This window comes from Solanum tuberosum, unplaced genomic scaffold (assembly GCF_000226075.1).
Source record: "Solanum tuberosum cultivar DM 1-3 516 R44 unplaced genomic scaffold, SolTub_3.0 scf00298, whole genome shotgun sequence".
Lineage (NCBI taxonomy): Eukaryota > Viridiplantae > Streptophyta > Magnoliopsida > Solanales > Solanaceae > Solanum > Solanum tuberosum.
The window spans coordinates 101,127-119,600 of record NW_006239219.1 but is presented as its reverse complement, the minus strand read 5'-3'; the positions used below and the strand labels follow the sequence as shown (position 1 = coordinate 119,600).

The window sequence follows — 18,474 nt, the reverse complement described above, 5'->3', positions numbered from 1 at the left end:
TATTGGTATCTCCATTATAATTGATTTAAGTAAAATTCAAATTTACATTAACAAATAAACGCTATCTAACAAAGATGATTTTGCATTTAAAAAACTTATTTATGATTAAGAATAAATGAATATTTATTATTCAGTATGCACCAACCAAATCAGGCAAATACTTATTTTTTTGTTTGGTGAAGGACAGGTGACCCCAGTTGACAGAGGAGGAAAAAAAGGGTGTCAAAATAAATTATGAATTAGAAGAAAATGACTTAGAGTCCGTTTGAATTGACTTAAAAAATAAGTATACCGCAACTTTTAAAAAATAATTTTTTAAAGTGCTGAAAGTTATTATAAAAATAGGTATTATGTGTTTCGATAACAGTGTTACAGTTGAAAAAAAGTTGTTGATGTAATTGACAAATAAGTGTTATTAAATATATTTTTTTATCAAAATGTTTGAAATACCTTTAAAACTGTTAACATAATATAAAGTTGGTTAATCTAAGGTTTTTATTTCTAAGAAAACTTAAAACAAAATTAATTTATATTTTAATTCAATTTCAATAACTTAATATTTAAGTTAATTTTAAATGCGCAACTTATTTTAAATTTCAAAAATTTATAATTTGAATAGATCATATGAAAGAATTTGGGAAAGAATTAAGGGTAAAAAAGTAATATACTTGGTCAAAATAGAATGACTTTTAAGTTAAAAAAATAAAATAGGGGTCACTTTACTTTTAACTTTTGACTTATTTTAAGTCACTTTTGACTTATTTTAAATTGTTCTTATAATTGTCAAACACTCTCACAAGTTAAAAAATGACTTTTAATTCAGTTTAACCAACTTAAAAGTCCATCCAAACGGGCACTTAGTAAAAATTGGATGTGTTTACCAACCAAAAATAAATAAATAAAAAATGTTTTATTTATGGGTCTCTTTGTAGTATTATATTTTGCAAATTTCTTGTACAGAAAGCATTAGATGATTCGTTGAAATTTTCCTGTCATAGAAATTACTTTTTCCGTTTAAGAAATTTTTTTATTCTTTTAGTCCATTTAAGAAAAAATATTTCTTTTTATATCTGGTGAACTTTGGTTTTAACATTGAATAATTTATTTAAGATCACAAAATTCAACGAATACAATACATTACATATATCTTTAATTGAAAGTTATAAGATTAAAAAAAAACTCTCTTAAATTAAATGGAGGGAGTATATTTTCTACGCCGGCTTAATCATAAAGCACCGTGGAGTCAAATTTTATTATTCTAATATATGATTATATTATATTATATTTTTTCATTGAAAATTTACGCGATTGATATTTTCTATGTCATAATTTATAAATACGACTATATTTCCAAGAAAAGAAATTATTAGAACAAATCAATTATAAAATAGTAAATCAATAACTTTACATAATAAAATATAGAAAAAGTTTGCAATCTGAAGTTACTTAGGATTTGTTTGTGCTATTCATATAGGAATAAGTTTTCTAGTCCTAGTTTAATTTAATTTCTTAATATTATAAATTGAGATGTTGCGAGTTATTTTCAATATACAGAATAGAAAAAATTGAAGTAAGATTAAAGAATTTATGAGATTATAAATAAAATATTTTCCTTCATACGCTTTTTAAGAAATTATAAATAAAGGGTATTTTTTATTTATCAACTTATCCATAATATTTTTCAATGTAATTAATATTAATTAATTTTAGAAGAAAAAATTAAAATAACAATTAATTATATCTTAATTTTATAAATTTACAAGTATTTTCGGGATGGGAACATGGAGAGTAATAAAAGCAATTACTCCCTCAATTTATTTTATTTGCCACGGTTTGACTTGACACATCTATTAAGAAAATAATTATTAATATAAGTATTTTACCAAACTATTTCTATTAAATGATATTTAGTATTAGGTTTTGAAAAATAATTTGAAGAATATGTATTTAATATTGAGGATAAAACATGAAAAAATATAAATGTCTTTTCTTGATATGTCAAAAAAATAATTAAAAATAAAAATCTATTTTCGTAATAAATGACATGTAAAAATGAATAGAGTAAGTTGAAATTTTCTTTATTTGATATTCCTAAATCTTACAATAAACACACGCAGAGGATGGCTGTCAATGTTAAGTACTCCAATAACAACATTTCAAAGGTTATAATTAAGTGCATTAAATTCTAATTAATCTTGCACATGCTCCACAGCATTAATTTTTAAGACTTCAAATACCAAATAATATGCTTAAAGTCAATTGCATTAAATTCTAATCAATTTCTGAACGGAAAAATCTTTTGGACAGAAAATTTGGCCAGAATGGTATTTATTTATGTTATTTTATTTTTTTGAATATTTTTACCCTTTTAACTTTAATACATTTTAACTAAAAAATGAAAAAAAATCAATTTATTTTAAAATAAAAAAAATATTATAGTTTTTAAAAAATTTTGGTCAAATTTTCTGGCCATTTAGCATTACTCATTTCTGAAATACTAATTTGTTTCAGATTAGTTGATCATTTTCATTTTTACAAGTGAATTAAGCGAGTCAATAATCATCTAAACTTAAACAAATTAAGCGAGTCAATAATCTACTAAACTTAAATAAATTAAGAGAATATATTTTCATGAGCTAATTTTATCATTACTAAAATTCTGAGTAAAATCAGGTCAAGTATGATGACTTGAGTAGTTGCTTGAGTAGTTGCCATCCAATTTACTTCCTCTATTCACTTTTACTTGTCACAATTTGACTTGACATACTATTAAAAAAATAATTAATGATATAAATATTTACTAAACTATCCCCTATTAAATGATGTCTTGGAAAATGATTTAGAAAATAAGTGTTTAATGTTGAGGAGGGTAAAATATGATTTCTTTTTGTATTTTCTTGATATGTCAGATAAAAAAAATAAAAATCTAATTTAAAAATAAATAATAAGTAAAAGTGAACGGGACCATTTTTTTTGTCCACAAAAGAAATATCACATGGATGGTTGGAAAAGTAAAAGGAAAAAAATATATTTATTTATGTAATGAACTAGATATACTATTTTTTAAAAATTAATTGTAATCTAAGAAAAATGATGAATATTTATGAAATTATATTATTCAAGTTGTACAATTAACTAAAAAAAACAAATCATCACACAAGTTAAAGTAAGGAAGATATTTTTCCGATCCCATTTTATGTGACTCAATTTTCTTTCTAGTTCATTTAAAAAAAGAATGACACATTATTATAATTAAAAATAATTTAACTTAAAAATATCCTTTCTATCCTAAATAAAATGAATTATAACTACACAAATATCTAAATATTATTTTAAACCATAAATAAAAAAAAATCTTCCATTTATTCTTAAACATTAATACACATCAAACTCCATGATGTCACCTGAATTAAACGAAGAGAGTAGCATAAAAGACATAATAATAATATTTTAATTGATATGGAATCATTGTTTCATTATTTAAATTCATATCATATCATCATAATGATAAATAAAATAATCATACGTTAAAAATAAAAATAAAAACTTGTATGCTGTAGCTATCACCAACTATTAGATCTGCAATCACAATTCACAATGATTATTTTTGACTGGCCAATAAGATTGTACTTTAGAAGATTAAGCTATAATTTTGTCATAGAAGGTAAGACCATCTCCAACCCCACTCTATTTTACTCTTCGTTCTCTATATTTGCAGAGTAAAATAGAGAATAGACTCTCCAACCACCCTCCATTTCACTCTTTATACTCGCTCCATATATAGAGAGTTGAATAGTAGTTCTCCAACTACTATTCACACTCTCTATTTTACTTTTTTATTATTATATTATTATTTCTATTATTTTGTAATTAACATATTATTTTTCATATAAAGCTATGAATTAAATCTCTAATATTTGTAATTCTTCTTAAATGTAATATAATATTTTTAAAAATATATATTATTTAATATATATTACTTTCATTCCGAATTAATAATATTTCATTTTTTTAATTTTTTTTGTCAATTTAATATAATTTGATTTTATTATTAATTTTCACTATAAAGAATGCACAATTTTAAATGGTCTACAATTGTTCAAACTATTCGTAATCCATGTTCTCAAAAGAAGAAATATTACACGATGAAACAAGAATCGAGCCGAAAAGATGTTGAACGTACATTCGGAGGTTTGCAATCACGTTTTGCAATTATCGTAGGACAATCACGCTTTTGGAAAAAAGAAGTGCTACATGATATAATGACTACATGTATTATATTGCACAACATGATAATTGAGGATGAACGTGATCTCGATGCACCAATTCAAGATGTCGTAGAGGCTCCAATTGCAACGACAAAAATGGTGGTAGATGAAAATCTTCGATTTGAACAATTTTTCGCTAGACATAAAAAAAATTACGGATAAAAATGCTCATTTTGAACTTCATAATGTGTTAATAGAGCATTTATTGTGAGCAACGTAATAATCTTGAAAGTTAGGTATTTATGTAATGCTTGTATACTTATATTTCATTAATGATTTCACTTTTATTTGAATTGTTCATTAATTGTATACTATATAATATTTTGCTTCTAATTTATGTTATTTAGAAATTTAGAATAAAATATAATTTTATATTAAAAAAAGAATTTGACAAAACAAAATTTATATTACATGAAAACTATATAAAAGTGATTATTTCGAAAAAAAAGAAAGAAGGGATTTATATTATGAAATAAGAAAATAAGAATGAAATAGAAATAATAATATAATATTGAGGAGAGAGAAAAATATTCTTTTTAGAGAGTAAAATAGAGAATTGGATTGGAGTTGATTGTCTGAAAAAATAGAAAACTCTATATTTAGAGAGTGAAATAGAGAGCAGGGTTGGAGATGCCCTAATAAATGCGAAATGGATGATACTTTTGTCATTTAGTTTTATCAAATTATTATTCGATTTCATTTTACTTATTCATATTATTTAAAAAATATATATTTACTTTACTTGTTTATTTTAATAAAAAAAAAAAAAAATCTTTCCTCTTTCAATAATATGACACTTTAAAAATAGTGCAAAAGTCGACTGAAGGAAATCGACGAATTGAGTTGGTTCAAAAAATAACGGGAAATCAATCCAATTTTTTTTTTTTAGGTTTTAAAATTATTTTAAAGAAAATCGTCGAACTTAAGAAAATACTTTAAAGAAGAAACTAACGGAGTATTTTTTTTAATTAATGAAAATCGAGAGACTTCATCAATATAGTTGAAGTGCAAAATTGCAATTAAGGAGTATAAATAAAAATGATGAAAAATATTTTGTTAAAGAGTATATATGGTCGAGTGATAAAATTATTCAATATCATTGTAAATGTAAATACCTAGGTTGGATTTCAAGTAACTACACTCTTTATGTTATATTTCTTATATACCTATTATATTTGTCTTGTTAGAATACCACATAAAGCTAAAGATTTCTGAAACTTTATCGTCCTTATGGTAAAAAAAGACTCGGTAATTCTCATGAAATGAAAAAATATAATTAAATTCCATGAATTTCACACCAAAATAAAAAAGAAGAAGATGATTTTTTAAATAATATATTGTTCATAAAAATCATACATACAATTTGTTCATTCACTTCGATTCAATTTTTATATTAAAATCAAAACTAAATCAAAGTTAAGAAAATATCAATTAATTTTAATTTATGATTTAAATTAATTCTAAACCAAATTATGAATGTGTATTAATTTTTTTAGAAAACACGTGATAATAACTAGTAGACAAATCAATAATGATTGTGATAGAGTAGTAAATATTCCTTTATTCTTTATTAGAAATATCAAGTTCGAATCTTCCATAATACGAAATCATCTCAATATAGAACTTTCTAATATCGAATACTGAGTGAAAAAATAAAAAATAAATACTATAGTAGACAAACCAAAAATGAGTGGAGAGGAACTGTTCGGTCAGTTTAATAATTAGCGGACAAATTTGTCGATATATACTATGGTTTATGCCACAAAAAAATGGCATATAAACGGGTCGTACTTTTCCACAATAAATATGGACCATTGTTTTTATTTTACGTACAAACATTTCCTATCCACTAAATAACAAATTTTTTAAAAAAAACATTTTGACAGAAATGGAAGCTTCTATCCTTGAGAAAATATGAACTTAAATAATAATTTATTTAATATTGTTACTCTTTCTTCATATTTATTACGATCAAATAATAATAAAATAAATAAAGTTAATTTTCTAAAAATAAGAAATATTTTGATTTTTTTTATGGTGACCATGACAAATAGTGGCAAAAGTTGACTTTTTTATTAATTATCAAAATATGGAAAATAAAAATACAGTGAAATTTAAGGGATATAGTATATAGAGTAGGAAATTAATCGATCTCTTTATTATTATTTATAAATTGAATACAAAAATGATTTTATGGTTATCAACAATCAACATGCCTGCTTTGTGAAAGGGACAATTTGGTCATTTAAAAAAATATAGCTAGAAGTTTTATATTTTTTTCGTTTTAATTTGTTTATATTTTTTTCCGGTCTATTATATATTTGAAAATTACGCAATTTGTTTTACTATAAATCACAAAATTCTACTGGTGTTATATAAAGTAGGACAGTGAAAGTAACACATATTATTTCAAATAACTAAAAAGTACTATAAATCACATTAATTAACAACTTAAAAATTTAAAAGACACTAAAAAAATCGATTGACTCTCGAAATTCTATTAACACATAAATTGAGATAGGGAGAGTAACATATCTTATTTGAAAATAACGTAAAAAGTATTATAATTCATAATAGTTAACAAGTTAAAATATTTAAAAGACACGAAAATTTTAGTTGACTCTCAAAATTCTATCAGTGCCACAAAAATTATGATATAAGAATAAACATATATTATCTGAAACATATGTAAAGAATACTATAAATTACAATAATTAATAAATTTAAAATATTTACAAATCATAAAATCAAATCAACATTCGAAATTTCATTTCTATCACATAAATTTAGACAAAATGAATGGAGTAACATATACTCCCTCCGTCCCTATTTAGTTGTCCACTTTAGAAATGACACACAGATTAAGGCAACAATAATTAGCATAGTGAAGTTACAATTTTACCCTTATAGTACAATTTACTTCCAAAATAAATTCACTCAAGATAACTAATCAATGCTGAAAAGTTCATAAGTTTATTTACTTTATTTATGACAACTTTTCACTTTAAATAAGGGTATAATAGGAAAAAAATTGTTGTCCTTTCTTGATTTGTCAAAATGGACAACTAAATAGGAATAACTAAACTAAAAGAGAAAATATGGAGAACTAAATAGGGACGGAGGGAATATTGGTTTTGTTCTGACACATACTTCAATATCAAATTTAGAGAGACAAAAATATGAGTGAGATAATTTTTAAGTTACCTATGTGATATCTTTGAAATTAAAATATTAATTTTATATTTTTTTTATTCAGTCTATTAAATGAATAATTTTTCAGATTTTTCTAGACGATAAAGTTAAAAGTATATTAAACGGCGAAAAGTATATAGTATATATTTTTTAATATTATTAATAATGACGATTTTAAATAAACGACAAACAACAAGATATGTCTCTGCTTCTTCTTCTGGATTTCTTCCCAAGAAATTGCTACCTTTTTTATTCATCAATCAAATCCAATTTTTTTTTTAAAAATTCATGTAAAATAAAAAAATTATAATTATGTAAAATTATTTAGATATATCGTTATCATCTTAAAGTTGAAAGTGAATGGTATTTATATTTTAAACGTAATTCTCTCTTATTTATGTGACAACCTCAAACAGGTAAAGACATAAAGTTATTATGGGCTAGGGTTTATTTGAATATCATACGATAAAAAATTATGCTATTTATATATGATAAATATATATATATTTTTATATATATTATGTTGAAGTCGCTTCGACTGCAATATTAGTATGGAAAATATTTTTATAGTTTCTTCCTTATCACTGAATCGTCAATCAATTTTATTAGAATTTCATAAATTAATATACATATATATTTATTTATTTTTTAGTACAAATATAAAATTTTATGAAAAAGTTATTGAGTTCGATCACACCTAACTCGGCCCCGAAATTGACAGTACTTATTAAATTGTATGTCACTCTCGTTTAAATCATTTCACATCTTTCAGGATTAATTGTGGTTCTCAAAAAATGTTAATGCTTTTTAAATGTCTGAAGTCTGAACAGTTTTATAATCATGAGATTCTATCATAAAATAAAAATATAAAAGTTGAATTTCAAAATTAAGTTATTTTTAAAGGAAAAGCCAGAATATATTTCTCAATTTTGATATTTAAAGTTGATATACTTTTGTTATAAAAAGGACATATAAATATCCACTTTATAACTTTGATAGCTTTTGAATCGAAAGGTTTTGAGTTTGAGTTTCTTTTACTTTCAATGTGACTTTTTACGTCGAATTTAAATTTAATTAGAGCTCTAATATAAATACTAGACACCAAATGAGAAAAAAAAACTTTTGAAAATTAATACAGTAACTTTGATGAGAAAAAGAATTGTACTTCGTATTTAACACTTTGCCGGAAGACTACATTGTCTTTGTCGATGACTTGTTAAAATGAACTATATAGTATAATGACTTTTGATAACATTAGGAGTGGAAAATTAGAAGCTACAAAGAAATAGACTTCTGTCGATATTGAACCATATAAACCAAATGAACTAGCTGTTTCTTGTTCTTCAAATATTTACCCTCTTTGGCTTTCTGTGCTGGTGAGTTTCATTCATAAAGATTATTTTTTTAAAATTTTTTTTTGCTTGAAACCCAAAACGCATCTATCTTTATGCATGACAAATTTTTGAGTTTTTTTTTTTTTGTGATGATGAGATTGGATTATTTGATTTTGCCTTAATGATATGACTATAAAATTTAGAAAAAGGTATGAACTTTATGGCAAAGAGAGCTTTTGCTTCATAGCTGTTGTCTGTTAACTTTTGCTAAAGTTGGTTCCTTTTTTGTGTTTATATTTTCTCTACATGAATCTTTTGTTGTACAATGCTTCATCCTAGCAGCTGATAATTCTCTTTGGTTACTATGGTCTATGAGTGGTCTCTTTCTCCTTCATTTCACACTTTTCCTGTGGATTTCTTATCTTTTTAGTTCTTTATCTTTTTTTGTTACTATGGTTCTTTTCCACCCTTTTTCTCTTTTGTTATGGAGGGCTAATATGTTTTCTTGATGAATAAAGAATCATTTTTTTTTGGGTGTTTGTGTGCAGGAAGTCAGGGAATGGAGATTCAGTGAATATAGAAACATAAAGGATGAATCTTGTATGGTTTAAGATGGATATTGGAAAAAATATGTCTTGGTTAACATCACTTTCTTGTTCTGCATCCACACTAGAATCTGATTCAGGAGTGGTTGAATGGCTAAGATTCATTTTCCTCTCTCCATGTCCTCAGAGGACTATGTTATCTTCCATTGATCTGTTGCTTTTGCTTATTTTCATGGTGTTTGCAGTACAGAAGTTGTACTCAAAGTGGAGGTCTAATGACCATCCTAATGACTCTGGCATTGACAAGCCTCTCATTGCACACAGCAGGGTTTCTGTAAGAACCAATCTTTGGTTTAAGTTGTCTTTGATTTTGTCAGCTATTTTAGCTATATGTTCTATAGTTTTATGCATTTTGGTTCTTGGGGGAAGTAACCGGTCGCCTTGGAAGATCATAGATGGAGTATATTGGTTGTTTCAAGCAATTACACATGTTGTGATAACTATACTAATAGCTCATGAGAAAAGATTTCGAGCTGTTTCACATCCAATGTCCCTGCGTGTGTTCTGGATTGTAAACTTTGTAGTTATGAGTTTGTTCTTTGGTTGTGGGGTTACAAGGTTGGTCTCATTTAAGGAAATTGATCCTAATTTAAGAATGGATGATATAAGTTCATTAGTTGCATTTCCTATTTCTGTTGTTCTTTTCATTGTTGCCATTAAAGGCTCGACCGGAGTTGCGGTAATTAGTGATTCTGAAACTCACATAGAGGATGAAACCAATGGGTATGATGAATCACTTGTGGATAAATCCAGTGTTACTGGTTTTGCTTCAGCCTCTCTATTATCAAAAACTTTTTGGCTTTGGATGAACCCTTTACTGCAGAAAGGTTACAAGTCACCTCTCAAGATTGATGAAGTTCCTTCCCTTTCGCCACATCATAGAGCAGAAAAAATGTCTCTACTTTTCGAAAGGAATTGGCCTAAACCTGAAGAGAACTCGAAGCATCCTGTCCGAACAACATTGCTGCGTTGCTTCTGGAAGGATGTTGCATTTACTGCCACCCTTGCAGTAATTAGGGTCTGTGTGATGTATGTAGGGCCAACACTCATAAATAGGTTTGTCGATTACACAGCAGGAAAGCGGACATCTCCTTATGAAGGATACTACCTCATAGGAACTCTCTTAATAGCCAAATTTGTGGAAGTTCTGACCTCTCATCAGTTCAACTTTCACTCCCAGAAGCTTGGAATGCTCATTCGATCCACACTTGTCACTTCTTTGTATAGGAAGGGGTTAAGGTTGTCATGCTCAGCTCGGCAGGCTCATGGTGTTGGACAGATTGTAAATTATATGGCTGTGGATGCTCAGCAGCTGTCTGACATGATGCTACAATTACATTCCATTTGGCTCATGCCACTGCAAGTTTCTGTGGCTTTAGCCATCCTTTATACCAGCCTTGGTGCTTCAACTGTTGTAACACTAGCGGGACTTGCAGCAGTCATGGCATTTGTGGTGTTTGGAACTAAAAGAAACAACAGGTTTCAAAGTAACATCATGAAGAATCGTGATTCCAGAATGAAGGCAACAAATGAGATGCTTAATTATATGCGTGTTATAAAGTTCCAGGCATGGGAAGAACATTTTAACGAGAGAATTCAATCCTTCCGTGAATCGGAGTACACATGGTTGTCCAATTTCTTGTACTCAATAGCGGGTAATATTGTCGTCTTGTGGAGCGCGCCTCTTCTAGTGGCTACACTCACTTTTGGAAGTGCAATTTTGTTGGGAATTCCACTTGATGCAGGGACAGTGTTCACTGCAACTGCTCTCTTCAAGATGTTGCAAGAACCAATCAGGGCCTTCCCTCAATCCATGATCTCACTTTCACAAGCAATGATATCTCTTGAAAGATTGGACAAATATATGATCAGTAAGGAGTTAGTGGATAAATCAGTGGAAAGACTGGAAGGTTGTGGGAGTACAATTGCTATGAAGGTGAAAGATGGAACTTTTGGTTGGGATGATGATAACAGTGAAGAAGCTCTGAAAGATATAAATTTTGAGATCAGAAAGGGAGACCTTGCAGCTGTAGTAGGGACAGTTGGGTCGGGAAAGTCCTCCCTTCTCGCATCAGTACTTGGTGAGATGCACAAGTTATCGGGTCAGGTATGGATCTTATCCTCGTAGCTTATTCTTCTGTGTGATTGATTTATACAAATGTAAACAGGTTACCAATTACCTTTTGCTTCTTGTTGATAATCTGCATAGCCTCTATTGTGTTATTAAAAGATAATATAGACAAATGTGTAGAGTGGAAGTCTTTTATGAAGAACAATTACAATCAAACTAGTACCTATCAAAATATATTTTTTCTTATAGGTTCACTGATGCGTTCTCATTGGTGTATCGTTTGATCTCCACTGAGTCAGGACTGTTACTGGCCAATCAGCGTCAGACTAATGTGCTTCACTCCTTTTGCACCAAAGCATAATAGTCCTTGCTTCTAATGAACTTCAAACATGTAATGTGAACACCTAAAGCAAGATCTAAGAACCAAATATTATCATTTATGTCGCATTTGCTGATTTGTTACTTTCCACTTCATATTTTGCATTTTTTGCTTGGTTGTCTATCTTCTGGATTAACAATCTTGAATGCAAGCACAGCCAATGCTGATCAATTAGTTTGTGTTGTCCTCTGTTTGTCCACTCTGCTGCCTCACTGAAACTAGGCGGGAGATTCATACTTAATCTACAAGAACTAATTCTCCTATTTCTTAAATTATTGAGTGATATGATAAGGGAATAAATGCGTGAATATCTAATCATCTGCTAACTTGCTTTTGCGAACCCTTGTTCGACAGGTCACAGTTTGTGGTTCAACTGCCTATGTTGCACAAACATCATGGATTCAGAATGGCACGATAGAAGAAAATATCCTGTTTGGTATGCCAATGAACAAAGACAGGTACAAGGAAGTAATCCGGGTCTGTTGCTTGGAGAAGGACTTGGAAATGATGGAGTTTGGAGATCAGACTGAAATAGGAGAGCGTGGCATCAATCTCAGTGGTGGCCAGAAGCAGCGAATTCAGCTTGCAAGAGCTGTTTATCAGGACTGTGATATTTATTTACTTGATGATGTCTTCAGTGCAGTTGATGCGCACACTGGCTCTGAAATCTTCAAGGTTAGAACTCTTCAACGTCATACCTATTGGCGATTTAACTTAAAATGGAAATGACACTGTTCCCTTCTGCTAATTATATGGACTACCAGAGGAAAACAACAGAACCCTGCTATTTATGGATATTGGATGACTAGTTTCCTCTGTAAACACACCTCATTTTCCGAGGAGGAAGATGTGAAAGTGGCAAGCTATAAACCCCAAAAGTACAACCGAAAAGACTATTTTTAAGTTTGGCAGGCTTGATCCATGAACTCTTGCTACTTACTATCCACATTATTTTAGGGACCAATGAATACAGTCTCCTTCTATGTTACTATTTAATATGTATCGAAGGAGGCAATACTTTGATTCTTTGACTTGGTGCCTATGTATTTTCAACCATCACATTTCGAAACTCCAACTTGTTTTCTCTTATAATGTCCATCTGAAAATTTCATGCTCTTTTGCAGGAATGTGTGAGGGGAATTCTTAAAGATAAAACCATTTTGCTTGTCACGCACCAAGTGGACTTCTTGCATAATGTTGACCTGATCCTTGTAAGTTTTGGAGTGTGGTTCTCATCTTCCTAAACCTCTTCGGAACCAAGTGTCAAGAGTAGTGTATGTTTGATTTTTATAAAACTTGAACTTTGTGAACTACTTTTTTCTTGAAGGTCATGCGAGATGGGATGATTGTGCAATCTGGAAAGTATAATGAGATACTAGAAGCTGGCATGGATTTTAAAGCACTAGTAGCTGCACATGAGACCTCTTTAGAACTTGTTGATGTGGAAACCAACAATGAGAGCACCGCTTCCCTCGAAGTATCGAAATCTTCTCGCGGATTATCTAAACACGGGGAAGAAAATGGAGAGGATAACTCTCAGCAGTCTACAGCTGATAGGGGTAACTCTAAACTTATAAAGGAAGAAGAAAGAGAAACTGGAAAAGTTAGTCTTGGGGTGTACAAGCAATATATTACTGAAGCTTTTGGATGGTGGGGTGTGGTACTAGTTTTGTTGTTTTCTTTCTTGTGGCAAGGTTCTCTAATGGCAAGTGATTATTGGCTGGCATATGAAACTTCAGCAGATCGTGCCATGTCCTTCAATCCTTCTTTGTTCATTGAGATATATGGTATTATTGCACTTGTTTCTTCTTTGTTGATAGTGGCAAGGATGTATTTTGTGACACTCATGGGGCTTAAGACTGCCCAAATATTTTTCGGAAAGATTCTTCACAGCATACTGCACGCTCCTATGTCTTTTTTTGACACAACACCTTCTGGAAGAATTCTGAGTCGGGTAACTTTCTGAAAACGAGTTTGTGCATTTGCATGTAATTTTCAAAGTTTGTTGCTTAGATGATCAAATGAAGACAAGTATCCAGTGCATGTTTTACTGATGTCATATTTTTATATAGAAATTTATTTACTGATGTTGAGATGTTTTGGTTATTTCTGCAGGCATCTAATGATCAGACCAACATTGATGTATTCCTCCCGTTTTTTATGAATCTCACTTTGGCCATGTTTGTCACCCTGCTTGGCATCATCATCATCACATGCCAATATTCTTGGCCAACCACACTACTTTTGATTCCTCTAGGTTGGCTAAATGTCTGGTACCGGGTACGAGCATTCCCTTTCTCTCTCTCTCTCTCACGCACACACAGTCTCGTCTTTTTTCTTGTTTGAACTCAAATCCAAATCCATTTCTTAACCTTCTTCTAAAGGCAATCAGTTCCTGAGCATTTTGCCTGAAAGGTAATGTTGATTAAAAGGGAAACTTCTTTATTTGTTCTGTCCAGCTAAAACATTTTATTTCAAATGTGGTTAGCTATGTATTTCAGTAGTAATTTTATTATTATTTGCAACTTTGATCAAAAGATGTGAGGCGTGCGTGCTGTTTCTTGATGACTAGATACTAAGCTCACATCTACATTGGTTGGACTATAATTTTCAACTTTTTATTCACAAGAAAAAGCTTTGGGCAGATAGACTATAGTCGAAATAACAGTAAATTCATTTCTGGTTTACAGGGATATTATCTTGCAACATCTCGTGAATTGACTCGGCTCGACTCAATTACAAAAGCACCTGTTATTCATCATTTCTCTGAAAGCATCTCAGGTGTTATGACTATACGTTGCTTTAGGAAGCAGGATATGTTTAGTCAAGAAAACGTTAACCGAGTGAATGCCAATCTGCGAATGGATTTCCACAACAATGGATCCAATGAGTGGTTGGGCTTCCGACTAGAATTGCTTGGAAGCTTGCTTCTCTGTGTTTCTGCAATGTTCATGATTGTCTTACCTAGCAGCATCATCAAGCCAGGTATGACACCCGTCCAATGGTCATTCATGGATTTTCAGGAATGCTAGTTTTGATAATCCTTTTCTATTTAGATCTACCTCCTCTACCGAAAAAGGAAATGAGTATGAGTAAAGAGAATACACGTTCAGCATAGTCTTTCTATGAATAATTTGCTTGCTATCTACTTGTTTCAAGTCAAAATCTTACTTCTACCTCCGGGCATTTCATTTTTTTTTTGTATCCTATCCTAATTGACAATCAGATTTTGTCAGCAAAAGTTACACGTACCTCCTTCACCTCACCTATAAATATAGAAAAAGTTCACTGTTACCCAATCTATGGGAATCACTTGTCTTGAACAACTATATCTAGAGATCTTTTCCTTCTTGTGTGAAGTAATGCATATACATTAAGAGAACGCGGAGTTGCTGAATGAAATATAGTAGATAAATCCAAGTGATGTACCTTTAACTAATTCTATGGTGAGACTGAATATAGTGGTCATAGAATTTTTTTCTATCTTAGCGATCAGGATAATCCATACAAATGGACAAACATTTAGTCATGCCTTCATCTGTACTACAAAAAGTCAAAAATTATCAACCAAGAGTACAAGAAACTTCTAATTTGGACAAGGAAGGCCAGTGGACCAACATGATTCTAGCTTCGTCTATTCTTTCCTTCAGTTTTTCGTTGTACTTATCTCTGTGTTTTACCTGGAGCTGAAGTAAACTAATATTCTTCTTTTTCTTTTTGCAGAGAATGTTGGCTTATCGTTATCATATGGTTTGTCCCTTAACAGTGTGCTATTCTGGTCCGTCTTTGTGAGTTGCTTTGTGGAAAACAAAATGGTTTCTGTTGAAAGATTAAAACAGTTCTCATGCATACCATCAGAAGCTGAGTGGCGAAAAAAGGATTTTGTCCCACCTTCAGATTGGCCGAGCCATGGCAATGTTGAGCTTGAAGACTTACAAGTAATAATTCCAACTGATATTCACTAGCCTACAGATTCTTAAATTTTAAATATGTTACATTGAATCTCTGTATTGTTTATTCTACTGGTGAACAGGTTAGATACCGTCCAAACACTCCTCTAGTGCTTAAAGGAATTACTCTCAACATTAGAGGGGGAGAGAAGATCGGTGTTGTTGGTCGTACTGGAGGTGGAAAATCAACACTAATTCAAGTTTTCTTCCGTTTGGTGGAGCCTGCAGCTGGAAGAATAGTCATTGACGGCATTGACATATCCAGGCTCGGGCTTCATGATCTTAGATCTCGCTTCGGAATCATTCCCCAAGAACCAGTTCTTTTTGAAGGAACTGTGAGAAGCAACATTGACCCCATTGGACAATATTCAGATGATGAAATTTGGAAGGTAATTTAACTTGCTGAGCGAAATAGTTTACGAACTACCTCAAATGATAACGTAAAATTAGCCAAAGCATGTCTAGACTGCTGAGATTTTGGATTATAATTCTGTAAGAGCAACATACTAGTTGTTAATGAGAAAAAAGCAAATACTCCCATACATTGTTTTGTTATCTTCAAGGAATTCCTCTAACATGAAATCTTGTTCATTGTAGAGCCTCGATCGCTGCCAACTGAAAGATGTGGTGTCTTCAAAACCCGAAAAGCTTGACTCACCAGGTAACTTTTCCTCCTCTATGTTATCGTTGTGATTCTCTGCTGAATTATGCAACCAACTTTGATGCTCATTGAATATATGTATACTGATAAGTGAATACTGTTATTGGGAAATTATAGTTGTTGATAATGGAGATAACTGGAGTGTTGGGCAGAGGCAGCTTCTTTGCTTAGGAAGAGTGATGCTAAAACGCAGCAGACTTCTATTTATGGACGAGGCAACCGCCTCTGTTGATTCACAGACAGATGCTGTGATTCAGAAAATCATCCGCGAGGACTTCAACGCCTGTACTATAATCAGCATTGCCCACAGAATACCAACAGTCATGGACTGCGATAGAGTTCTTGTTGTAGATGCAGGTTCGGATTTCTCTCCTCTTACTTTGTGCCGTATTTTGATTATTTTATCTTTATGTGATAAACATTTCAAATATAGCATAGTCAGTAAGTTCTTGGCCTATTTGGTTTGAGCTTTTCCTTTGCCTAATTTTGTGAGTTTCATACAACATCAAACTAGAGGCTTATGGTACACTGCCTAGTTCTTTTTTCCCATAAGTAGCATTTTACGCTGATTGTCTCCTTCACGCCCCAATCCCCGACCTCCCTTCCCCGCACTATCTTCATTCCACCATATTTTACCTACTTACCAAACACTAGAAAATAAGAAAACTACGCACACACACACACCCTTAGGGGGACCGTTTGGTAGCTAGTTTGGAGCGAGTTATGCAAGTATTAAATCCTACATTCGTAATAGCATGTTTGATGGCTGGTTAGGAAGTAAGTTATTCATACATAAACTTAATACGGTGTTTGGTTTGCAATATACAAACCAACATAACTAATATTTGCGTAAAATAATACATAAATTCCCTCATAACTAATCCCTGCATAGTTAATACCTACATTACTCTTAACAATCTATCAAACAACCCCTTGATGTAGTAATTTAACCTACTATTGCCGGTTATGTGTCTTTTTTTTTTCCGGCGTTGTCTGTGTATAGTAGAACTTAAACTCTTTTCTTAACCCCAAACATTTCATTTTCATGCAGGAATAGCAAAAGAGTTTGACAAACCATCTCATTTGCTGGAAAGGCCTTCACTTTTTGGGGCTTTGGTTCAAGAATATGCCAACAGATCATCTGAGCTCTAACCACACACCATTTTGGCTTTTCTTGGTGTTTTGCTGTAGTTTGCAGAATACCTATCCAAATATTTACATTAGATTCCCAAATAGTATCATCTCCTACTAGTCTATTTAGTATATTTTGTTGAGTTGTAACAATATTGACATTAAAACTATTGTAGTTGCTGTTTCCATTAATAAAAAACAACTAGATTATTTTATGTAGGCTGATTTTTCCTCTTCCAATCCGCAAACTGTTAGAGTTGAAGATGGAGTTGTGTGTGGTTATACTTTTGCAAAGAATATTTGAAATAATGTTTTTGTTTGAATGTATCTAAATATAACTTCAAAAGTGAAAAGTGAGTTGAAAAATAGGTTATAAGCGTTCAAATTTTGGAGAAGTTTTTATGCGTGTATTTAAGCGTCCGTTACGTAAATAAATTGATCATAAAGTATGCTATTTTTTATTATTGTACTCATTAGTCTCAATAAGGCGTAAACCTCAACAACTCCTTGTCCTTTCCATCCGGAGGTGGCGTTGATCCAGCTAACGAGCAACTGCTTCGTCTTTACCCACTTAGTGTACTTAGGATTTGAGGACTTCTTTTCATCGTGAATTGGTTGGGTTGAAGCGAGAGAGAGCTTCTCGGTAGGGGTAGTCAAGCTAAGAGCTAGAAAGTTGCAATTCGATTAAAAGCCAGTAGCACGATAGCTATGCTGGCGCCTGTGGCAGCGCCTCTGGAGCCGCCCCCGTTTTGGAGCCAGCGGGTTCTGAATGACCTCCCTCTCCCTGTAGGTCGAGCTTAGTTTCAATTAAGGTCAAAATGTATAATTAAAGGAGGTGGTATATTGTGTATGGTTAACTTATCTGTGTTATATAAAAACACTT

General features: G+C 31.0%; 1 protein-coding gene across 2 annotated transcripts; it reads left to right on the top strand.

Annotated features, from left to right (window-relative positions):
• The first annotated feature begins 8,705 nt into the window (after nt 1-8,705).
• LOC102595270 (ABC transporter C family member 4) lies at nt 8,706-17,810 on the top strand. Of its 2 annotated transcripts, none has more exons than XM_006359321.2 (12): nt 8,706-8,836; nt 9,343-11,506; nt 12,204-12,524; nt 12,974-13,060; nt 13,177-13,803; nt 13,965-14,129; nt 14,540-14,834; nt 15,573-15,787; nt 15,883-16,188; nt 16,397-16,460; nt 16,578-16,817; nt 17,512-17,810. In XM_006359321.2, the coding sequence occupies exons 2-12, from the start codon at nt 9,386-9,388 to the stop codon at nt 17,610-17,612; spliced, it is 4,542 nt and encodes a 1,513-aa protein (XP_006359383.1). In that variant the 5' UTR covers nt 8,706-8,836; nt 9,343-9,385; the 3' UTR covers nt 17,613-17,810. The 2 variants fall into 2 exon arrangements, with proteins under 2 accessions (XP_006359383.1, XP_015169889.1); XM_015314403.1 differs by lacking the exon at nt 8,706-8,836 and adding an exon at nt 9,108-9,172.
• The last annotated feature ends 664 nt before the right edge of the window (nt 17,811-18,474 follow it).

Bases quoted from the DNA above. Each gene is read 5' to 3' on its own strand.
- LOC102595270 (XM_006359321.2), top strand. From the start codon at position 9,386: ATGAATCTTGTATGGTTTAAGATGGATATTGGAAAAAATATGTCTTGG. The intron at 13,061-13,176 runs GTAAGTTTTGGA...TTTTTCTTGAAG, and splicing joins ATAATGTTGACCTGATCCTT to GTCATGCGAGATGGGATGAT. The intron at 16,818-17,511 runs GTTCGGATTTCT...ATTTTCATGCAG, and splicing joins AGTTCTTGTTGTAGATGCAG to GAATAGCAAAAGAGTTTGAC.